The sequence below is a fragment of the Dromiciops gliroides genome, chromosome 3, assembly GCF_019393635.1.
Source record: "Dromiciops gliroides isolate mDroGli1 chromosome 3, mDroGli1.pri, whole genome shotgun sequence".
NCBI classification, from domain to species: Eukaryota; Metazoa; Chordata; class Mammalia; order Microbiotheria; family Microbiotheriidae; genus Dromiciops; species Dromiciops gliroides.
The window spans coordinates 343,038,797-343,061,497 of NC_057863.1; the positions used below are offsets into that span (position 1 = coordinate 343,038,797).

Here is a 22,701-nt window from a genome sequence, read left to right on the forward strand (position 1 = left end):
TCCTTCCCTCCCTTTCCCTCTTCTTCTGTTTTCTCTGTTTCTTTCTTTCTTCCTCTGTCTCTTCCTCTCTTCCTCTCTGTCTCTCTGTTTCTTTCTCTATCTCTCTGTCTCTTTATCTCAGTCTTTCTGTTTTCCATCCCCATCTGTGCATTAACTCTCCCTCTCCCAGATGCCCACTAACTCCTAATCATGGACGATAAGTGTATGAATAATGCTGGTGACACACCTATATACAGCAAAAGGAAAGCAGTTAAGTTTTTGAAGGGAAATTAGGCATAATAAAGAACCAAGAAGCATATGTGTATCTTGGACAAGTGCTACAGATGGATAATGAGCTCTGGCTGGATTGCATTTGGGAAACTGTACAGTGCTTTTAATGATCCCAAATTGGCCTCCACTACAGAAGCTCATCTTTTTAATGCCTGATGATGCTCTGTGACCATGAATTGTGGAGCACCATGATCTTAGAATTGCAATTACAGATAACCTAGAGGGCAATGCAAAAATGCATAGTGGTTATAAACAGACTGCAGTGAAGTACCAATGACTGCTGGTATACCAGAAGTGACATAAAAGATATAATTGGGAATTGTATGACCAGAAAAAGAAGTGGGCTAGAAATGTAGTGAGAATGAAAGAGTCCAGTCCTGACCTCTCTTCTCCAGACCTGCTCAATATCTATATTTCCAATTGTCTAGATGATATTATTTCCTGAAAATGAATTGGCACCTCAAACCAGCATGTTCTAAAGTAGCTTGTCACTTTTCCCCCTAAACCTACTCATTAGAACGATCTGGGTTCATGTCCTGCCTCTGACACATACCTGCTGTGTGACCCTAAGCAACTCGCTAAGACTATATATGAGTTACAGAGTTGATCTGACTCATACTGGTAAAGGGAATTTTTCACTGGGAGTGTCTTATGTCAGTGAAATCACAATGTTAGTCCCTAATATCGTTCACATCAGGGGCAGCTAGGTGGCACAGTGGATAGAGCATCGACCCTGGAATAAGGAGTACCTGAGTTCAAATCTGGCCTCAGACACTTAACACTTACTAGCTGTGTGACCCTGGGCAAGTCACTTAACCCCAATTGCCTCACTTAAATAAAAAAAAAAAAGAAATAATATTGTTCACATCCTCCACAATCCAGGGCATCTCTGTCTCTGTCTCTGTCTCTCCCTCTCTCTCTCTCTCTTTCTCTCATATTACTCTCTTTATGAATTCTATATTTCAGCTGACTTTCATTTAAGGATGTACTTGATATACCTAGATGTACCATCATAGCCTGGGCTAGCATTAGCATTGGCCCTTTCCTCCTCCCCAGGACCCCTCACTAAAAGAGGGCCAATGGCAATGCCTGACACAGCCCAAGCTCTTTGCAAACCTATGACTAATTTCTCCTGCCCTAACTTGGTAATAGCCTTTTTCCTTATAGTTCTCCTAGAACTTTGTTTTGTATCCCTCTAAAGCACTTATCAGGGTTATAGTTCTATACATATCTGTGTCAATATCTCAGCCCCACTAAACTATAAAATCCATGAAAACAAGAAGTATGTATTAATTTAAAGTGTATACCTAAGTTCTTGACACAGTACCCTCCTAAAATAGGCAGTTAATATATCTTTATTGAGTTGAATTGAATTTGTTGAATAGGTAGACAACCCAAACAGTAAACTGAGATCCCAGAAATACTCATACAACAAGGAGAAATCTTCTAGCATGCAGAGGTATGCCTATGGAGGACTTATGGGGGGAAAAAAAACAAAACAAACCATAGACAAGAATTGCACAGGATAAGTGAGAAGGTTTGCAGTCTTCAATAATGGAGAAGACATCAACATGGATGGTATCAGAGAGTAGTATAGGGTAGTAGAGAAAGCACTGGATTTGAAGTTAAATCCCACTCTTCTACTTACAATCTATGTGTCCTTGGGCAAACCATGACATCTCTGTTTCTTCAATTTCCATATCTACAAATTTAGGGGGCTGGGCTAGATGGCCTCTAATGTTTTCAGTGGTGTTTCATTGAAATGTACAGTATTTCCAGCTCTATTATGGGTTAAACAGGCTTTTGTGGGCTAATCAGGATTGATAGCATTAAATATGTGATGAAATGCATTTTAAGTACCTCCCAATCAAGTTATAAATTACCTTTTAGAACACAGTCCTCTTGAAAGTTGGGGGCTGTCTATATAGGATTTGATTTCAATTTTAATTTATTATTGATAATGAAATTTGAATATAAGTAAATCCACCCCTTTTTTATGCCTCAGCAAACAAACAAAAAAAATCACTGGTATAGAAATACATTATCTTATTAGTTGTTTTTTTTTTTTAATACATTTACTTCAGTGGGATTCTGATTGACCTAGCAGGTCACATACTGAGCCTGCAGGCCACAGTGATTAGGTAAGTAATTTCCTCTTTTTAAGGGAAAAGGATAGTCGAACCCTTCTCTAGAGAGCCCCCTCCTTCCTTACATTCACTCTTATTTTCTTTTCTCATTACAAAGTTCCATCTTTCATTCAGCACTTTTCCTTTCTTCTTCATAGCCTCCTTTAGAAATAGGAGGTCTATTGCCCTAAGATCTGAAGTCTCCTAGGAAGATCCAGAAGAAATCCATTTTCATGCTGCTTGTAGATCTCAAAAGCATTTGTTTATTCTATGACTTAAGTCATCACACCGTAAATGAGGAGACTTTTGGCCACAAGAAGAAAAAAAGTGAAAATACATCTTTTGAGGATTAATGTTAGAAAAGGACTGTAGCAAAGGAGAGTAACTGAGCCAGAATGAAGCTGGAGAAACCTTCTAACTGTCCCTCTATTTTTCCGAAAAGTATCACTTTCTATCATCTTGGCTAGATGAATTCCTATTCCATGATGGTCTTAGACTGATTGGAATCCCATGTATCCCCCAAATTTTAGTCTTTGACTCTTCATCATCATCATCTCAAAAATCAGACATTCAATTGAAAAGGAATAGATAGCCTTTGGCAATTCAGTGCAGCCAACATTGTGTAAAGCATTCTTTTAGTCCTAAAGGACACACAGATGAACTAAAGACAATCCTTGTCCTTAGGGAACTTAAATCTGCTAAGAAGGATAAGGCAGGTAGGTATTCTGTCTAAGTTATATAACTATAACATGAGTTAGAGTATGATAAATACATAAGAGACCCAAACAGAGAAGAATGACAGATTTGAGAAAGGAGGTTCCACTCTTAGTTAATGGAGAAAGAATGGCTTCTTGGAGGAGGTGGTGGCATCTTTAACTGGTCCATGAAGGAAGGGAAGAATTCCAGCAGTCAGAGATGGCAGGGGTCTGAGTTGTGTCTATTCCTTGCATGGAGACATATTACTCAAAAGCATTGAGGAATTAGTAGCTATAACTATATATGATACTATTAAAAAATTCAGGTTGTCTGAAATGAAGGATCATAAAGGAGAACAGAACAACATGAAGTTAGAAATGTAGGTTAGATCCACATTATATGAGGAAGGCAGTTTGAATGCCCAATTAAGCAATATATGTTTTATTTGAGTAAATTATAGGGAGCCACATAGAAGTGTTTTGAGTAAGGGAATGACCCAATTAGACCTGAACAAGTAAGTCAGGTGTCCAGAATATTGAATGAACCCCCTTTGGGGAGAACATGGGCAAGAGTCACATTGCATGGGCAGGCATGGATGGGATACATTCCCTTTCATTGGAAGAAATTCCTGATATTGAAGATGGGGGTCAGGGAAAGGACACCATTACAAATCTCTAAGCAAACAGAAAGGAAATAATATAATCAAAGCTGAGTCCAACAAGCAAGGTAACTGATTCTATGTGAGGAGGGGAGGAGGTGGAAAAGCCAACAATGACTTTAAACTTTTGAACGTTGGTGACTGCAAAGATGGTGGTACAATATATCAACAGAGATAGGGAAGTTAAAACATTTGGGGGAGGGTAGCATAAAGATAATGGTTTGCCTTAGGAAATGTTGGATTTGTGGTGTTAATGGGACATCCAATTGGAGCTATCTGGTAGCCGCATGCAAATATGGGACTGGAGCTCTGGGGAGAGTTTGGGACTGGATATAGATTGGGAAGTCCTCCACATAGAGGTGATAATTGAAGTCACTCTAGGGTATAAGGTGCCAAGAGTTCAGAGAGAGTTTTCCTTGGGGGAAAAACACATTGAGGAGCTGGAGAAGAAAGGGGACCTAGCAAAGAGCCTGAAAAAGCAAGAATAAGAATCATTAGAGAGATAAGAAGAGAACTAGAACAGAAGTATCTTGAATGTCATGGGAATGTCAGGAATGCAATGAAGGCATGTTGGTCATGCAGTGGCAGACATTGTGGTAAGGACTTTACAAATATTATCTCATTTGATCTTCATAACAACCTTGTGAGGTCAGTACTATCATTATCCCTATTTTACATTTGAAGAAACTGAGGCAGATAGAGGTTAAGTGACTCACTTAGGGCCACACAGCTACTAAGTATATGAAGCCAGATTTGAATTCAGGGTCTTCCTGACTCCTTTATGAACTGTACCACCTAATAGAATAGTGGATAAAGCCCTGCCTGGATTTTGAATGAGAGATCTGGGGTTTCAATATTTTGAATACTTCATAGCTATATGTTGGTGGGAAAATTACTTAGCCTTATAGTACTTCCCTTTAAAATTGGGATTATTAATAATTGCATTATCTAACTCATAAGGTTCTTATGAGTACCAAATGAGATAATGCATAAAAAGCAAGATTTCACAAACTTTAAAAACACTATATAAATGTCATAATTATTCACAGGACAATAGAAGGGCATATGGTAGGTATGACTAAGTGGTAATACATAACAAAAAATGAATTACTTAGAAGTAGCAAAGCAAAGAACCTCATTAAAGAAATATATGAATGAAAACGATGGGCTAGTCACATGGCAAGAATGAGGGCTAGCCACTGGACAGCCTTTGTCCTCTATAGTATACACAGGATGCCAAGACAAAGCAAGGAAAGGCCTCTGGTTCAATGGGGGGGGACCCCCTCCCCACTGTACCCCATCTTATGCTATGGCAAAACCCATGCAAATAAGATGATTTGTGGAGGATGAGTATGAAAGAATGGTTTGTAGTCTCCATCCTTAGATTTCCATATTCCATTTGAGTCTGGAATAAATAAATGAGAGTTGTGAGTAAAGGCTATATTCATTGAGCAATTTGAGAAAGTTATACTGGTTGGTTCTTAGAGAGGAGGGGTTGAAATAATTGGCAAAGGAATTTGTGGAATTCCCCTTGCTGGAGGCATTAAAAAGGATTTCATCAGCCTGGGTGGAGTGGGGTGGGGGACTTGCTTGACAGTGATAAAGAAATAGATGCTTTAAGTCCTAGACAGTGTAAGTATAGCAACTTTAGAGCCTATGATTTGACTATAAGAGAACCACATTATTTCTCTTGTGATTAATTTTCATCTGTTCTTATCTCATTATGTTCCAGCCTGCCCAGCAGGAATGTTCAAGGCAAATCAGGAAGTGGGGGTCTGTTCTCAATGCCCATCCAATAGCCGATCTCCTTCAGAGGCCTCACCCATCTGCACCTGCCGCACGGGCTATTACCGGGCAGACTTTGACCCACCGGAGGTGGCATGTACCAGTAAGTACCTGTATTGGCTGGCATGGCCTTTTGTTTTCTGGCTGTATCAATATAGAGGAAATGGAATGGTTAACTCCCTCTCCCCTTTTTCTGAGTTTTAAATATTTTCTTACATATTCTTTTCACAGCACCAGCAGGAACAACCAAATCCCTAGTTTCCTTAAAACACACACACACACATTTTATTTATATTAATAACACCCATCTTCACCCTCATAATCTCACCCTCTACTATAGGTCTTTTGCTTAAATAAGGAATTATTCTCTTCAAAAAGAAACTATATAGGTGTTACGGGAAAAATGGGGTATGGGGTTGGGGTTAGGGGTAGGGGTTCTTAGGAATTCCTCTTTAAAGAATTATACCCTCTTGCACACAAAAATAGTTAGAATAAGATGGTAATTTATTTAGGGGCAAGGGAAGGGAGCAAGGAGGGAAGGGGAAACCATGAAAGAAATCCTTGGACTTCTCATGGGGAGAGAGGTATGGATCAAAGCACGTGGCTCTGAGGTACCAATCTCCTCCAGCAGGAGGCTGGTAGGTACTTTTATAGGGGACTGATGGGGGTGACCATCTCATGGTGGAAAGTTCCTTTAGTGAGGGCAGACCATCCCCCACTGGTGGTGGCTGGAGGAGTTGGGTGAGGGGTGGCTACAGATCTCTCAAGCCATCTCTGTCTTCAGGACACAAAGGCCGCAGTCACATCCAAACTTATCTCCCCAGGGGTAATGGAGATCAGAATGGAGGGTGGAGGTCCAGAAGCTAGCTCAGTCTGATCCGGTTCCACTTATCTCTCTAGGCATATCTGTCCTCTGGTTTAGTTTCTCAAGGAGAAGATTTCTTGATGTGCCCCAGAGAACTTCTGGGGTACTTTGGGCCCACAACATAGGGAAGAAAAAAAAATAAAAACACAGTAAAAATGACTGGAAACAGTTTGATCCTAAGGAAGGTTTTTTGGTTTGTTTTTTTTTCTTTTTTTTTTTGGCAGGGCAATGAGGGTTAAGTGACTTGCCCAGGGTCACACAGCTAGTAAGTGTCAAGTGTCTGAGGCCAGATTTGAACTCAGGTCCTCCTGGATCCAGGGCTGGTGCTTTATCCACTGAGCCACCTAGCTGCCCCAAGGAAGGTTAAGGGGATTAAGTTTCCAGGCTTGTCAGACTATGTAACTCCAGTTCAATGAGGATATTTATCACAGTGCCTGGCACATAGATTTTTAAATAAATATTTGTTGATTAGTTGATTGATTGATGAGGAATGTTTAAAAGTAACATAAGGTCAAGTGGAATCTGGTTTTCTTGGTCCATGAGAAGATGGTCTTCATCTTTATCAGCTGGCCTTGAGGTATGTGATAGGACCATGGTAGAAATCTGCTCAAAGACCTTTTGTCCTGAGTCAACTGAGACTGACACTTTGTGATCTCTTTGGCTTGGTGAAGCTGGTCAAGGTTATTTGGATCCATGGTTTCTGGACCATGTTTTATCACTTCCTTTGCACAATAGGCGGGGCATCCTGCCACTTTTACTGGTTCTTCTTAAATTACTGGTAGAAGGCACCCTTGCCTATGACCAGGAGGCAAATGTCACTCAGTTGCTTGACTGGAATGAAAAAAAAATTCTATTGACCCATTCCTGGTTTAGTTTAGATCTTCTCTTCTACCATGGACAATTGGGAGAGAAGGTGAGACAGGGAAGGGTTGTCCCAAACATGAACAGACTTTGAAAACTGTGTTGTGCTAACTGGGACCATGAACAGTTTAGGGGACAAAAATAGACAAACAGCTTAAGAATATCATCTCTGTCTTGTCTACTTAGTGATAATTTTCCTAACGGTTTTCTTGTGAAAACTCAAGGGAGAAAGAACCCTAATTACCACTTCTACTTGGATAACACTTGCCCATTAGAACAAAAATATGTGTATATGTATACATATATATACATACATGTGTATTATTAGAACAAATATATGCAGATATATACATATGTATGTACACGTATGTGTATATATGCATATGTCTATGTTTACACATATATTTGAAGCAAACAGAGCTAAGTGACTTACCCACTGTCACACGAGGGCAAGTGAAATAATATTTAGAGAGAAGGGAAGAGGGTCTAAAACAGAGGTTTGTGGAACCCTCACTGTTTGTGGACATGATGTGGATGAAAATTTAGTAGAGGAATCAGAGAAGGAGCTGTCATCCCATAAATAGGAGGAGAACCAGGAGAAAGCAGTGTCACAAAAACCAGAGAGTAAAGATTATTAAGGAGAAGAGGATGATCAGCAGTATCAAAGGCTACAGAGTGGTCTAGAAGATTGGTACTTTAGAAAAGACCATTGGATTTGATGATTAAGAGATCATTGGTTTCTTTGGAGAGAATGGCTTCAGTTGAATAATGAAACCAGAAGCCAGGCCACAGAAAGTTAAGAAGAGAGTGAGAGGAAAGGAGGTGAAATCAAAATCATAGATGGCCTTGGCTACAAAACAGAGGAGAGATCTGGGACAATTGCTGGCAGAGTTAGATTGATCAAGTGAGGGGACTTGTTTAAGATAATGCAGACATGGGCAAGTTTGTGGAGAGGAACAAATCAGCCAGTAAATAGGAGATATTAAAGATAAGTGAGATAATGGGGATGAGATGTTGTAGAAGATGGGATGGAACTGGATCATTTGAGTATTTAGAGGGGTTTTCTCTGCCTTGGCAAGGAGAAAGACCACCTCTTCATGTGAGACAAGAGTAAAGGAGGAAAAAGTGGCAGAAATTTTCTGAGTGGTATGAGCTGAGGTAGAGATGAAAAGAAGTGAATGGCCTTTTTTTTTTTCAGTTAAATATGAGGAAAGGATCTAAGTTGTGGTGAGGAGTGGAGAGTGGGGAGGGGAAGGGAACTATGTGGAATTTGAAAAGAGATGAAAAGGTTTGGAAAAACTTCCGTGGCAAATCCATCAATGAGTTAGTAATTATGGAGGTGCAAAAGTTTGCTCAGAAATTAGAAAAGGGAGAGCACAGTAAAGAGTACTAATTCTGGAGTCAAAGGATCAGAGTTCAAATCTCACCTCTTATGCTTGCTATCTGTAAGATTTTGGATATCCTGATATCCATCCCTGAGCCTCAGGACCCTAACTAGTTGGCACAGTGGATAGAGGGCTGGGCCTGGAGTCAGGAAGACTCTCCTCCCTGTGTTAAACTCCAGTCTCAGGCACTAGCTGTGTGACCTTGGGCAAGTCACTTAACCCTGTTTGCCTCAATTTCCTCATCTGTCAAATGAACTGGAGAAGGAAATGGCAAACCACTCCAGTATCTTTGCCAAGAAAACCCCACAAGTAGTAAGATGTGAATGAAATGACTAAACAACAACAGCAACATGTCAAATGGCTTCAGCTGTCCCTTCTAACTCTAGATCTACGATTCAATGAAAATACATAATCAAGACTCATTGTTGGCTGTGCAAATTGGTGTGGCTAAAGTATCCCTTACCTTGGCTTCATCCTGTGATCTTCCTTGGGGCCATTTTCTAATATGTAGCCCTGCATCATATTCTTCACTTGGGAAGACTATGATAAGCTTGTTCTAAGACATAGGAAATATCATCTTAGAGGAGTTAAAATATTGCAGCCTACTCTTTGGAAGACCTAGTCTTTTCAATGGTCCATGGAATCCCTCATTCCACCTTGGGCAAATTCCCCTTTATTCTAAACCTATTTTACTTCTTCTTTATACCCATTTGCTTTGCTGACTCCTGGCTTTTCCCTGAAAATAACATGTACCCTAATTTCTATCTATCTATCTATCTATCTATCTATCTATCTATCTATCTATCTATCTATCTATCTATCTACCTATCTATATTTTCTATTCCCCATTACTCAATAAGCAAATTAAGGAAGGGGAGATTGTCCTTTTTGTTTCCTAGTTTCAAATCTGGGTGACTGTTCTATTATACTTACTTTGCTTCTCTCCACTTGAAGTTCATGCCATCTATCTTCTTTGCCCATTTCAAATCACTACCATTCTCTAAGACCCAATTCCCCTTTCTTAGATAATGTTACTATCCACTATTATTATATTTTACCTCACCTTGCACCATTGACCTTGATGACTTCAACATCTATGTTAACAACCCATCAAATGCCTTGATTCCACAGTACCTCAATCTCTTCAACTCCAAAGATATATATCCCTACTTATATCAGATACTGGATAATACTATTTTCTTCTGATCGTTGAATCTCAAGAATAAAGATAGAGGCGACTCGAAACTATATTCCCAGATAAAAACCTAGATAACTTAGTCCATAGCCATTTTTCATCGCTGACCATCCATCCAGCAGTCTAAACAACTCAAGCTAATTTCCCAATCATTTCTTACTATCCAGAGATAGACATAGACTTATGGTGCCTGTACTCAGTGTTCCCTGCTCTACCACAAATTTGACTGGGGTTACTATCCCTTGTGCCAATGGGCTGATCCCAAAGTGGACAGATAAACATACAATGAGTCAATTTATGGAAGAGACTCCAGATCACTTCCATGATTCACCCACTCTCCTAAGGGTATTATCGCTGTGGAATTTCATTGAACAATGCTAAAAAATGTGGTTGATTAGGGACAGTTCAGTGTATTAGAAAGCACACAATGATAAGAGTAAAAGAGACCTGTTTTCTTGGACTGATTGCCAATAACTGTAGAAACTTAAACAATTGACAGCCTTTCTGGCTTTCAGTTTTCTCATGTACAAAATACCATAGGAGTTAGTGGTAGAGGGCTAGTTGGATTTGATCTCTAAGGTCTCTTTCAGCTTTTCTAGTCACCAACATCAGTCATCCCTAACACTGATGCTTATAGGCCCAGACTACTACCTCTAATATATATACTATATATATAAACTATTATGTATGTGTATAAGAGGCATAATATATGTATATATACAGATACATATATATTATAGATCATATATATACATATTTATATTTATATATAGAAAAATTATATACACATACACACACACATGAAGTAGTAGTCTGGGCCTATAAGGGTCAGTGTTAGGGATGACTGATGTTGGTTAATATCTATATGTGTGTGTTCACCATATATACCACATATACCTACCATACAATATATCACATATATATCACGTATACTGTATGTGTGTGTGTGTGTGTGTGTGTGTGTGTGTGTGTGTGTGTATAAGATAGTTGATAAGAATATAACCCCAGTCAACTCTCCACCCTTGTGGTCTCTCTGAAGTGACTTTTCCTAAATATGAATATGTATGAAGTTGATCATCCAGCAGGTTTTTTCCCTTGCTTCTGGGCATCTGTATCTTTGAGCCCTGAGACATTTCCCTGGTGTGAACTATGATTCATTCACACTGTTATCACACACCATCATGGTCAATTTTGGTCATTATCACTCAGTATCATAGGGTACTGCTCCATAATTTCTCTGGAAATCCTATAGTTTCCACGCCTATAACATGAAGACATTAACTTAAGTGATCTCTATGCTCCCTTTCAGCTCTGTCTATGACTCTATATTCCTGTAATCCCCAATTTGATACCTTATGACCATCAGCTCTTCACCTTCCCTCTTTCCTCTTTGCTTAGCATACTCACTGGCCCAGAGAGCTTCTGGCCTTCTTCCATTGCCCATTGGCCTTCCCTTCACAACATTTGACTCTATTAGTATTAGACTTAATGTAAACTACTTCAGAGAACCACAGAAATTAGAGTTAGATTACATTTCAACAACCATATCCAACCCATACTCCAAAGAATCCCTACTTTAAATTCTCTAATGAGAGGAAATACAGTATCTCTTGAGGTAGCCCATTATTCTTTTGGATAGGTCTAATTGCTACGTAGTTTTCTTTACATCAATTTGAAATTGAGTTCTTTGAACATTGCACTCATCACTTCTTATTCTTCCCTATGAGTCCAAACAGAATAAGTCTAATGTCTCTTTCATTAGAAAAATCTTTCAAAACCTTGTGGATAGCAATTATGCCTCCAGGCTCTGCTCAAAGTCTTCTTTCTTTAGGCTAAACATCACTATTTCCTTCAGCTGTTTATTATACAACCTGAACTCTAGGCTCTTCCCTATCCTATGGACAGCTAGGTGGCTCAGTGACCTGGAGTCAGGAAGACGTCAATTCAAATCCAACATTGGGTACTTAATAGTTCTGTGACCCTGAGCAAGTCATTTAACCTCTGCCTGTCTCAGGCTTTTCATCTGTAAAATGGAAATAATAATAACACCTACCTTTCAGGCTTGTTGTGAGGATAAAATAATACGTTTCAAACACTTTTTAAACCTTAAAGTGCTATATAAATGCTAGGTGGTATTATTATTACTATTGCTATCTTTTTAGAAAAATATATTTTATTTTCCCCCAATTCCATGTTAAAATGATTGTAAAGGTTTTTTAAAGTTTTGAGTTCCAAATTCTATCCTCTCCTTCCCTCCCCTGCCCCCTCCCTGAAACATTAAGGAATCACATATAAATTATACCTGTGCAATCATGTAAAACATTTCCATATTAGTTGTTATGTACAAGAAGACTCAAATAAAAGAAAAAAGAATGAAAGAAAGTGAAAAGTAGCATGCTTCAGTCTGTATTCAAACAACATCAGTGGATAATATGTTTCATCATTAGTCCTTTGCTTGGCTTCTCAACATTTTTCAAATGTGGTCTGATGACCGTATAGTGGGGCTGCCTTGGTCCTAGAAGTTTTGTATCTCTTAATGCATCTCATAATTACATCAGTATTTTGGCTGCTATATTACATTGACTTAGATTAGTCTAACAGTGCACTAAATACCCCAGAACTGTCTAAACCATGCTTCCCTAATCTGGTACTTGTGAAGTTTGGCTTTTTTTTTAATGGAAGTGCAAATTTTTATATTTATCTCTATTGGTCTTCATCTTATTAGATTCAGTCCCACACTGTGGTCTGCTGAGATCTTTCTGCATCCTGACTTTCTATGTGAGTTCTCCCTTCATTAGCTTTGTAAATTTTATGAGCATGCCATTTACACATCTATCCCATGCTCATTCCCACCCCCATGTATCATCTTTTGCCATTCATTTGCCTGAAAAATCCCTCATTTCCCCTCTCTACCCCTCCAAATACTATTCTTCCTTCCAGTTTCTTAAAGGCTGAAGCTCTGCCTCCATAAAAGCTCTCACTGATCCCCCCTTTTCCAAACTCCCACTGCACTTCCCCATTGTCACTTAGAATTTCATTTTTCTCTAATGATTTCATGAGTGTTAGTCATGTCGCCCCAAGTAAGTTATCAGCCTGTGAGGAGAGATCATGCCTTGTACTTCTTTGTCTCCTGCACAACGACTAGCTCTCTGCCTAGCCTGGAGTAAGTGCTCAATAAATCTTTGGTGATTGACTGATTGATTGAATGCTAGGTGAAGGAATTTACACTTTTGGTTCCTGCAGTAAATCCAATCTTCACTGCATCAAGAGGAGGACAGACAGATGGCACATGTAACCTGACAATTGGAGTAAAGTCAGTGCAAGGGATTCATAGTCAGTTGTTTCGTGTTACACATGTCATTATTGCCATTGTGCTGCTCTCTTCTCCGACTTTACTCAATTCCTTAGTTGGAGGCAATGTAATGCCCCAGAAACCTGAACAGATCAGAAGTGCATACTGGTCTAGCCAGGCAGCTGCAAGAATTCTTTGGCAATGTTATAATATGGAATTAGCACTGAACTTGAAGTGCAAAGACCTAAGTTCAAATCCTACCTATTCTTTTAATTCTGTGTGACCTGAACACAATCATTTCTCATCTCACGTACCCAGTTTCATCTCTAAATAATAGCCAACATTTATACAGCTTTAAGGGTTACCAAATATTTTGCATCTATTCTCTCATTTGATTCTCACAACCCAGTGAAGTAGTTGCTATTAATATCCCCATTTCACAGTTGCAGAAAATAAAGTGATTGGATTAAATTGGGGTTCTTAACCTGGTGTAAAGAATTAATTGTTATTTGAGGTTTTTATGCCTCGGCACCGCACTGGCCTGGGGCTCCGCAAACCACACAGTGCTCCATTGCCATGGCGCTGGCACCTCACGTCATCACCACTCGCTGACACCTACATGGGCCTGGCAAAATTATAATGATTGGAAGCCTAGTGAGGGCAGTCATGTGACTGTCAGAGCAGCTATCCCATTGGCTGGGGCTGTGTGGGGGTTTTTCTGGGATTGGGGGAGGAGAATTGGGCAGTCTAGCTGGACTCTGGAACGACAGGAGGTCTGCTGCATATTCTCAGCTGATTCCTGGGTGGTGGTATCTTTTGAGGTTGTATAATTTCCCTTTCCCCATTTTATTTCCTTTCCCTTGATCCTACTGATCCTGCTTGTGTTTTTTTTTTTTTAAGTTCATTCTTGTTAAAATAAATCCTGTTCTGTTTTGAGGGAGGCTCCCGGTCTCCTTCCTTGCCCCAATATTACGGCAAGCCGCTTAGCTAACACTCCCCTATTAAAAATTGGTCCCTACATTGGGGTCCATAAACTTTGAAAATATTTATAATGATTTCAAAATAATTGATTTCCTTTCTATCTTATTTTATTCATATAACACATTATTCAAGTGAAATATGAACAGCGTTTTTACAAACTTAAATTTCTCTATGGGTTGCTATCACTACCACCTTCACCACCACCACCACCACCACCAACAACAACAACAACAACAACAGCACCACTATCATCATCCTGATGAATCCATAGTCTCTAGCAGACTACCAAAGTGATCCATGACATAAAAATGTTAAGAACCCTTGGAGTATGGGGACTTCTGTATCAAAATCTACTATTCTATGAAGGAATTGGCTAGTCTAAGAACTATGACTATGGGGCTTACCGACTTAATTCTTGTTTTTAAATCGATTGCTTAATTAAATATAACATTTATTTCCATTCTAAAGGATCTATTCTCTCAAACAAGCTGACTATATGTGTGTGTGTGTATAGATATATAGATATATAGAAATATAGAGATATACACATATATAGATATAGACCTGAAAAATTTTCCCATGCATCTTAATGAGATAGTGGTGAGAAGAGACATTTGACAAAGAATTGGCTTTGCCTTTAGGTGGAGGGGGAATCTAATTTATGTGATGTATTGTCCAGGAGCACTTTCTCTCTCCTTTGCTGTCTCACTCCCTTTTTTTCCTTCTTCCCCACTCCTTTTCTTTTCCATCCCCATTGTTCCCTTTGTTCTAGTTTATGACTTAGGCTTCTCAGTGTCCCCCACAAGCTCTATTTAGCCCCATGAGAAGCCTTCAGGGCAAAGAAATTTTGATTCCTGTTGTCATCTACCTGATATGGTTATCATAGTTGTTAAAGAGACCAAGTCTAAGGATGGAATGCAGTGGGGTTGTAAGAGTGGGAAAAAATTTCATAGCTAAATAAATTCTAAGGCTTTTTCATTCCTTGGCAGGAGTCTTAAGATTCCCAATTCCCTGTTTCAAACCTGGTCACAACAACCTTGCAAGGCATGTGCTATTATTATTATTTCCATTTCACAGATGAGGAAACTGAGGCTAAGAGAGAATGAGTGACTTGCCCAGGATCACACAGCTAATAAGGATCAAAGGCTGGAATTACATGGAATCAAAGAATTTGAGAGCTTGGAAGGGACCTCAGCAGTCATCCATTCCAACCCATAAATGAAGAGAATCCACATTTTAGCATCCCTGACAAGTGGTTGTCTCTGCTTGAAGTTGTCCAATGAGGGCAAACTCACCACTGCTGGAGACAGCAATTCCATTTTGGGACAACTCTAATTGTAAGGAAATAGTTCCTGACCTCAAGCCTAAATTTGACCCTTGGTGACTTCCACCTATTGCTCCTATTTATGTTCTCTGTGGCCAAACAGAATAAATCTGATCCCTCTCACAAACAACAGTATTTTGGATGCTTAAAGGCCATCTATCACTTCTCCTGGGGTTTTCTTTTCTCCAGGCCAAATATTCCCACTTCCTTTGACTCAAACTCAGCTCTTCCTGACTTCACTCACTGTACTAATACCTAACTAAGGGAGAGTAGTGGGGCCAGTGAGCACTGATGCTCTTTTCCTGCACACTAGCAACCCTAGCACAGCAAAGGATTTCCTTGATAACATTATGCATATGAGGACCAAAGCTTCTTGATCCCTGTTGAAGCCCTGAACCTTAGCGAGTTTTCATGATTTTTTTTTCACCTTCCTGGCTACAATTTACAGTAAGAATTATTTCCTGTAAATTCTAACTAAATGGCTGATGGACCAGTTGTGCATGAATATGTTGTTTGCTGCAGAAATAGGTAGCCCTTATAGCTTAATTCCTATGCATTTCATCATTCCTTTCATTGACTACAGTCACATAATGATGATTCATATTTCTATAACCCTTTAAAGACTGACAAAGGGATACTTCCCAATACCCCTGCAAGGTAGAAAAGACATGTATTATTCTATTTTGTAGATAAGGAAACTGAAGCACAACACAGTGACATAATTTGCCCTAAGTCCCAGTTAGCAAAGTTAGAGCCAGGAATCAAACTCAGATCATGGGATGCTAAGATTCATAAACTTAGAGTTGGAAGGGATTTCAGAGACCATCTTGTCCAACCCACTCATTTTACAGATAAAGAAAATGAGTCCCACAGAGGGAAAGTGACTTGCTCATGTGCTAAACAGCACCAACATGACTTGACCTCAGGTGTTTTGTTGTTTAGTCATGTTCAGTCATGGCCAGTTCTTTGTAACTTCTTTCTTGGCAAAAATACTAGAGCAGTTTGCCATTTCCTTCTCCAACTCATTTGACAGATGAAGAAACTGAGGCAAACAGATTTAAGTGACTTGCCCAGGATCATACAGCTATCAAGTCTCTGAGGCTAGATTTGAACTCAAGTCTTCCTGACTCCAGGCCTAGCACTCTATCCACCTGATTCCAAATTCAGCATTCCTTTCACTGTGCTAAGAAGTCTTCTGACTCCAACTGTACTTTATCACTTCTCAACTTGTCCTATGCCTGCTTTCTGCCCAAGGTCTGATTCTAAATTCCCCACCAGTTCAAACATCCCATGATTTCCTATTCCAGTCCTATTAGCCCTGTCCCTTCTGATAACCTCCAGAACACACATCTGGAATGTCCTTGATATCCCTATATACCTTTAAATCTCAGTTCAGGTGCCACCTCTGATACAAGACTTTTTGATTTCCCACTTCTGATTTCCCACTTCCTCCAAATTACCTTGAACTAATATGATAAATCTTTTGTAGCTACTTAACTGTGTATATGTTGTTTCTCTCCAATTTTAGGAAATATCTTTGAGGAAAGTGAAAGGTTCACTTATGTCTTTGTATCCTCAATGCATAGCAGAGTACCAAGCACCTTGTTCAGTCATGTTTGACTTTTTGTTACTCCATGGATCATAGTACACCAGTACTGTCCATGGGGTTTTCTTGGCAAAGATATCCAAGTGGTTTGGCATTTCCTTCTCCAGTGGAGTAAGGCAATCAGAGATTAAGTGACTTGCCCAAGGTCACACAGCTAGGAAACATCTGAGGTTGGATTTGAACTCAGGTCCATCCTAACTCCAGATCCAGCACTGTTATCCACAGAGCCACCTAGCTGCTTTCTCCTGGCACCTAGAAGATGCTTAATAAATGCTTGTTAAACTAAATTATTGGACTGAGTGATGTCATAATTAACCCTTCCCCTCCTGATTTCTTACATTGGTCTCTGATTGTTTCTTACATGTATTTCTTGTCACCCCGACTAGACTATAAGGTCCTCAAGGGCATAGACTGTCTCGTCTATTTCTTCTCTGCTTTCTATAGCACCTAACACCATCCTAGGTACACTATAGATATCTGATAAATACTCAATGAGATGACGAACTTGGCAAAAATCTATTTGAGTGATGGCTATACACTGATGCCTAGTCTGACCTGTGAAACCAAATCATAGACAGCACAGGGTGTTTTTAGAACATTGTCAGCTTACTAAACATCTAAAGATAAACTTCTTTTATCTGAAAAATTATTTACTGTGGTGATGCACAACAGCTTTTAAACAGAACAGATGGCACCTCCAATTAGAATGCTTTAAAAGGAAACCCTAATGAGATTATAAAAGCCAACAAATTGACTTCTTCATACAGTACTTCCCTGGCATGCAATAAATCAAATATATAATGAGACACAATAAAATAATGGATTTATTTACATTTGTTCTGCCTAGCACTTTTCTTTGCCAGCGATAAGTGCATCGATTAGGCACTACGTAAGTTTATAATGTTCTTTGAAACTCCTACCCAGAGCACCATAATGAACACACAGAAAATCCCATAAAGTACACATATATTCACATGATGGTTAGTCACCAAGTTCTATACAACACAACATGCATTTACTCAATACTGTATGCAAGGCTTTGGTGAAAAGAATACAATGATATTTTTAAAAAGAAGTTTTTATTCTCAAGGAGATTATTTTTTATCAAAACTTCAAAGTTGTAATGAATAGACAAGATGGTACCTATGTAAAGCTTAGCATCTCTGAAAGTCTATTCTAAGGTCTACCTCTCACCCTCACTTAACTTTCTCAACTACCCAAATAATGCACATTTACATGAAAAATTTAAATGCTTTATCTCGTGACTTTGCTGTGACTGTGAGGGAGGTACAATGGCTATGATTATCCTTGTTTTACAAATGGGGAAACAGATTGAGAGCAAGTGACTTGCCTATGATTATATTAAAGCTGTTAAGCATCAGAGGTAGGATTCAGACCCAAGTCTTTCTGAATCCTTGTCCAATACAGTACCCTTTAGGCCACATTTCCTGTATCCAAAGACAGCTTTTTGACAAAGCAGAAATCCCACAAGGAAAAATTCAGTAGGAATAAATGTAAAGAACTACTTATGGGTTCAAAAACCAAAATGTAGACCCCTACCAACATCCACCTTGGAGATCAAAGCTAATACATTCTTTACAGTTAACACACTTACTGCTTTATTTGGAAAATCTTGAGGTATGCACAATTGTTTGAGAAACAGTGATTTTTCTTTTTTAAGTATGTTGTGTGAGTGTGATCATGTGTAACCAGAGTATGCCTGAGCATTTTTCATTGTTTTTTTAAATTATAAAAGTATTTTATTATTTTCTAGTTACATGTAGAGATAGTTTTCAACATTTGTTTTTATAAGATTTCTAGTTTCAAAATTTTTTCCCCTCCCTTCCCTTCCTCCCCGCCTCCCCAAGACAGCAAGTAATCTGATATAGGTTATATATGTACAATAACATTAAACATATTTCTGTATTAACCATGCTATAGGAGAAGAATCAGAGCAAAAAGGAAAAAAAATCTCAAAAAAGAAAAAACAACAGCACCAAAACCAAAAGAAATAATATGGTTCGATCTGCATCCATATTCCATAGTTCTTTTTTTTTTTTTCTGGATTTGGAGAGCCTTTTCCATCATGAGTCCTTTGGAACTATCTTGTTCCATTGCATTGCAGAGAAGTATCAAGTCTATCACAGTTGATCAACACACAATGTTGATGATACTGTGTACAATGTTCTCCTGGTCCTGCTCATCTCACTCATCATCAGTTCATGCAAGTCTTTCCAGGTTTCTCTGAAATCTGCCTGCTCATTGTTTCTCACAGCCCAATAGTATTCCATTTACATTCATGTACCACAACTTGTTCAGCCGTTTCCTAATTGATGGGTAGCCCCCCAATTTCCAATTCCTTGCCACCACAAAAAGAGCCGCTATAAATATTTTTGTACATGTGGGTCCTTTTTCCCTTTTTTATGATCTCTTTGGGAAAAAAAAAACTAATAGTGGTATTGCTGGGTCAAAGGGTAGAGCATTTTTCATTGTAACACAAAAAGCTATGACTTACAGTGCATATTCATAGAGAAGAGTATTGTCATTTGCAAAAAGATGTCAAATATATATGAATATAACCTGGCAAAAGAATAACTGACTTAAATTTTTGTAGTATTCTAGTTACAACACACTTTACCTACATTAGATCTTCCTTCCTCCTTTCTTTCTTCCCTCCTTCTTCCTCTTTTCCTTCTCTCCCTCCCTCTCTCTCCCTCCCTCCCTCCTTCCTTCCTTCCTTCCTTCCTTCCTTCCTTCCTTCCTTCCTTCCTTCCTTCCTTCCTTCCTTCCTTCCTTCCTTCCTTCCTTCTTTCCTTCTCTCTCACACTCTCTCTCTCTCTCTCTCTCTCTCTCTCTCTCTCTCTCTCTCTCTCTCACTTTCTTTCATTTGATCTTTACAACCCTGTAAACTATATAGTAAAAGTACTATATAAATTGGACCAGTTTAGTCTGTAAATTCAGTCACAAAGATATTAGGTTGGATGCTGGAAAGAAGGTTAGTATCTCTCTAGCCCAGGGCTTCTTAAACTTTTTCTACTCCAGACACCTTTTTAGTCCAAGAAATGTTTACACAACCTCGGGTATGTAGGTATACAAAATAGGTTACCAAATTTTTCGTGACCCCCATATTTGGTTACACAACTCCAACCCCAAATGGGGTCATAACCCACAGTTTAAGAAGCTAGGCTCTAGTCCAACTTCATCATTTTACAGATCAGCAAAGTAAGACCCAAAGAGCTTAAATGAATTGCCTTAGGCAACAGAGTTTAAATAAATGGCAGAGCCAAGATTCACACTCAGGTATCCAAATCCAGTGTACCACACTAGCTAATACATGTAGAGCTAATAGATCTGCCAAATGGAACTTGCTAGTACTCTGCACTGCTTTCCAGTCTTTGGAGCCCCTTGAATCCAGTGTTGAGGTCTTCTCTCTCCCCATACATCTTTCCTTGTAGCATTCCCACAACCCTTTTTCCTTGGCTTTCTTATTAAGCCCACTCACTTCTATTCACTGTAGCATTTGGGCAGTCATGGGATTATTTCTTCTGATAATAACTGACATTTGTATATCACTTCAAGGCTTATAAAGTGTTTAACATTCAGCAGCTCATTTGATCCTCACAACCCTTAGAGGTAGTAGCTAGACATATTATAATCCTCATTTTAAGAATAATTGGATTTAGGCTCAGAAGAATTAAATGACATGTTTTCAGTCTCCCAGATGCCAACTGTCAGAGCTAGAATTGGAACCCAGATCTTTCCTGATTTCAGGTCCAGAACTTTTTCATTATAACATAGGCCATTCATGTCTGCCCCCCTTACTACTCCAATATGCTGTAGTATTATTATAAAGGTATTTTATTATTTACTTTGAAGTTACATGTAAAGATAGTTTTAAACATTTGTTTTCATAAGATTTTTTAGTTCCAATTTTTTCTCCCTCCCTCCCTTCCCTCCCCGCTCCCCAAGACAGAAAGCAATCTGATATAGGTTATATATGCACAATCACATTAAACATTTCTTCATTAGTCATGTTATGAAAGAAGAATAAGAACAAAAGGGAAAAACCTCAAAAAACAAAGAACAAAAAAAAAACAAAATTAGAAACAGTATGGTTCAAAATGCATCCAGATTTCACAGTTCTTTTTTCTGAATGTGGAGGACATTTTCCATCAGGAGTTCTTTGGAATTGTCTTGGATCATTGTACTCCTGAGAAAAGCTAAGTCCATCACAGTTGATCATCACACAATGTTGTTGATACTGTGTACAATATTCTCCTGGCTCTGCTCACTTCACTCAGCTTCAGTCCACTTAAGGCTTTCCAGTTTTTTTCTGAAATCTGCCTGCTCATCATTTTTTATAGCACAATAGTATTCAATTACATTCATGTACCACAACTCGTTCAGCCATTCCTCAATTTATGGGCAATCCCTTGATTTCCAATTCTTTGTTACCACAAAGAGAGCTGCTATAAATATTTTTGTACATGTGGGTCCTTTTCCCCTCTCTATGATCAATATGAGATACAGACCTAATAGTAGTATTACTGGGTCAAAGGGTATGCACAATCCCATAGCCCTTTGGGTATAGTTCCAAATTGCTCTTATGTTGGAGTATTATTAATGATAGACAAACTTAGAAAGATGAAGATCAGTGGGACCCATCTTGGTGTCTAGAGAAGTATATTCCAGGGGCCATGGTGGCACAGTGGATAAAGCACCAGCCCTGGAGTAAAGAGGAACTGATTTCAAATCCAGCCTCAGACATTTAGTAGCTATGTCATGCTGGGCAAATAATTTAAACCCAATTGGCTCATTAAAAAAGAAAAAAGAGAGAGAGAGAGAAGTATATTCCAATCACCTTAGTCCCATTGTAGGGAAATGGGGATCTAGGAATCTCTGACAACTCCTAGTCTGTTTTAAGCAAGACTACAGGGTCCAGCATATGGTAGTATGGCAATAGTATTCATATTACAATAGGCTTGTGGGAATAGGGGTGACAGTTGAGGACAAATCAAAAAATTGTTCCTCCTATTGCTCTCATACATTGTTTTGGTACAAATAAATCATATTAAAAGGAACATTAAGGACAGAGTCAACAACTGGCAGCCAACAACTTGAGAGTTGTTCTTAGAAGGGATGACTGTGGAGGGTTTGTGGCATGGTTTTAGATAAACAGACATTCTTAGATATAGCTATGCATAAGTATGCACATAATATATATACATATATATACACACATATATACATATACATATACATACATATATATACATATATATATATATGTATTACCTGCTCATGCTGCTCATCCACTGTCTCAAGTTTATGCCACGTAAGAATCCGTTGAAGGAAATAAGGACATTTAGCATGGATAAAAGAAGGCCTAGGGCAAAATATGGTGGAGGTCTTCGAGTATTTGGAGGGCTCTCCTCTGGAAAAAGAGATTAGATTTATTCTACTTGGACTTCTAAAGGTAGAAGTTGCAGAGGCAAATTTTACTGTTATAAGGAACAACTTCCTAACTATTAGAACTAGACATACATGGAATGGGTGACCTTTGGGATTAGTGGGTTCCCCTTCAGTTGAGGTATTTAGGTCAAAGTCTGGTGAGCACTTATCACATGTATTGAAGAGGATATTCTTGCTCAGGCAGA

General features: G+C 38.9%; 1 protein-coding gene across 6 annotated transcripts in view; it reads left to right on the top strand.

Annotated features, from left to right (window-relative positions):
* The window catches only part of EPHB1 (EPH receptor B1), a 745,891-nt gene that overhangs the window by 500,571 nt on the left and 222,619 nt on the right, over window positions 1-22,701 (top strand). For all 6 annotated transcript variants that reach the window (XM_043997284.1, XM_043997282.1, XM_043997279.1 and 3 more), the window contains one exon: window positions 5,483-5,638. In XM_043997284.1, coding sequence (XP_043853219.1) covers window positions 5,483-5,638 — 156 coding nt within the window. The remainder of the gene's footprint in view (window positions 1-5,482; window positions 5,639-22,701) is intronic.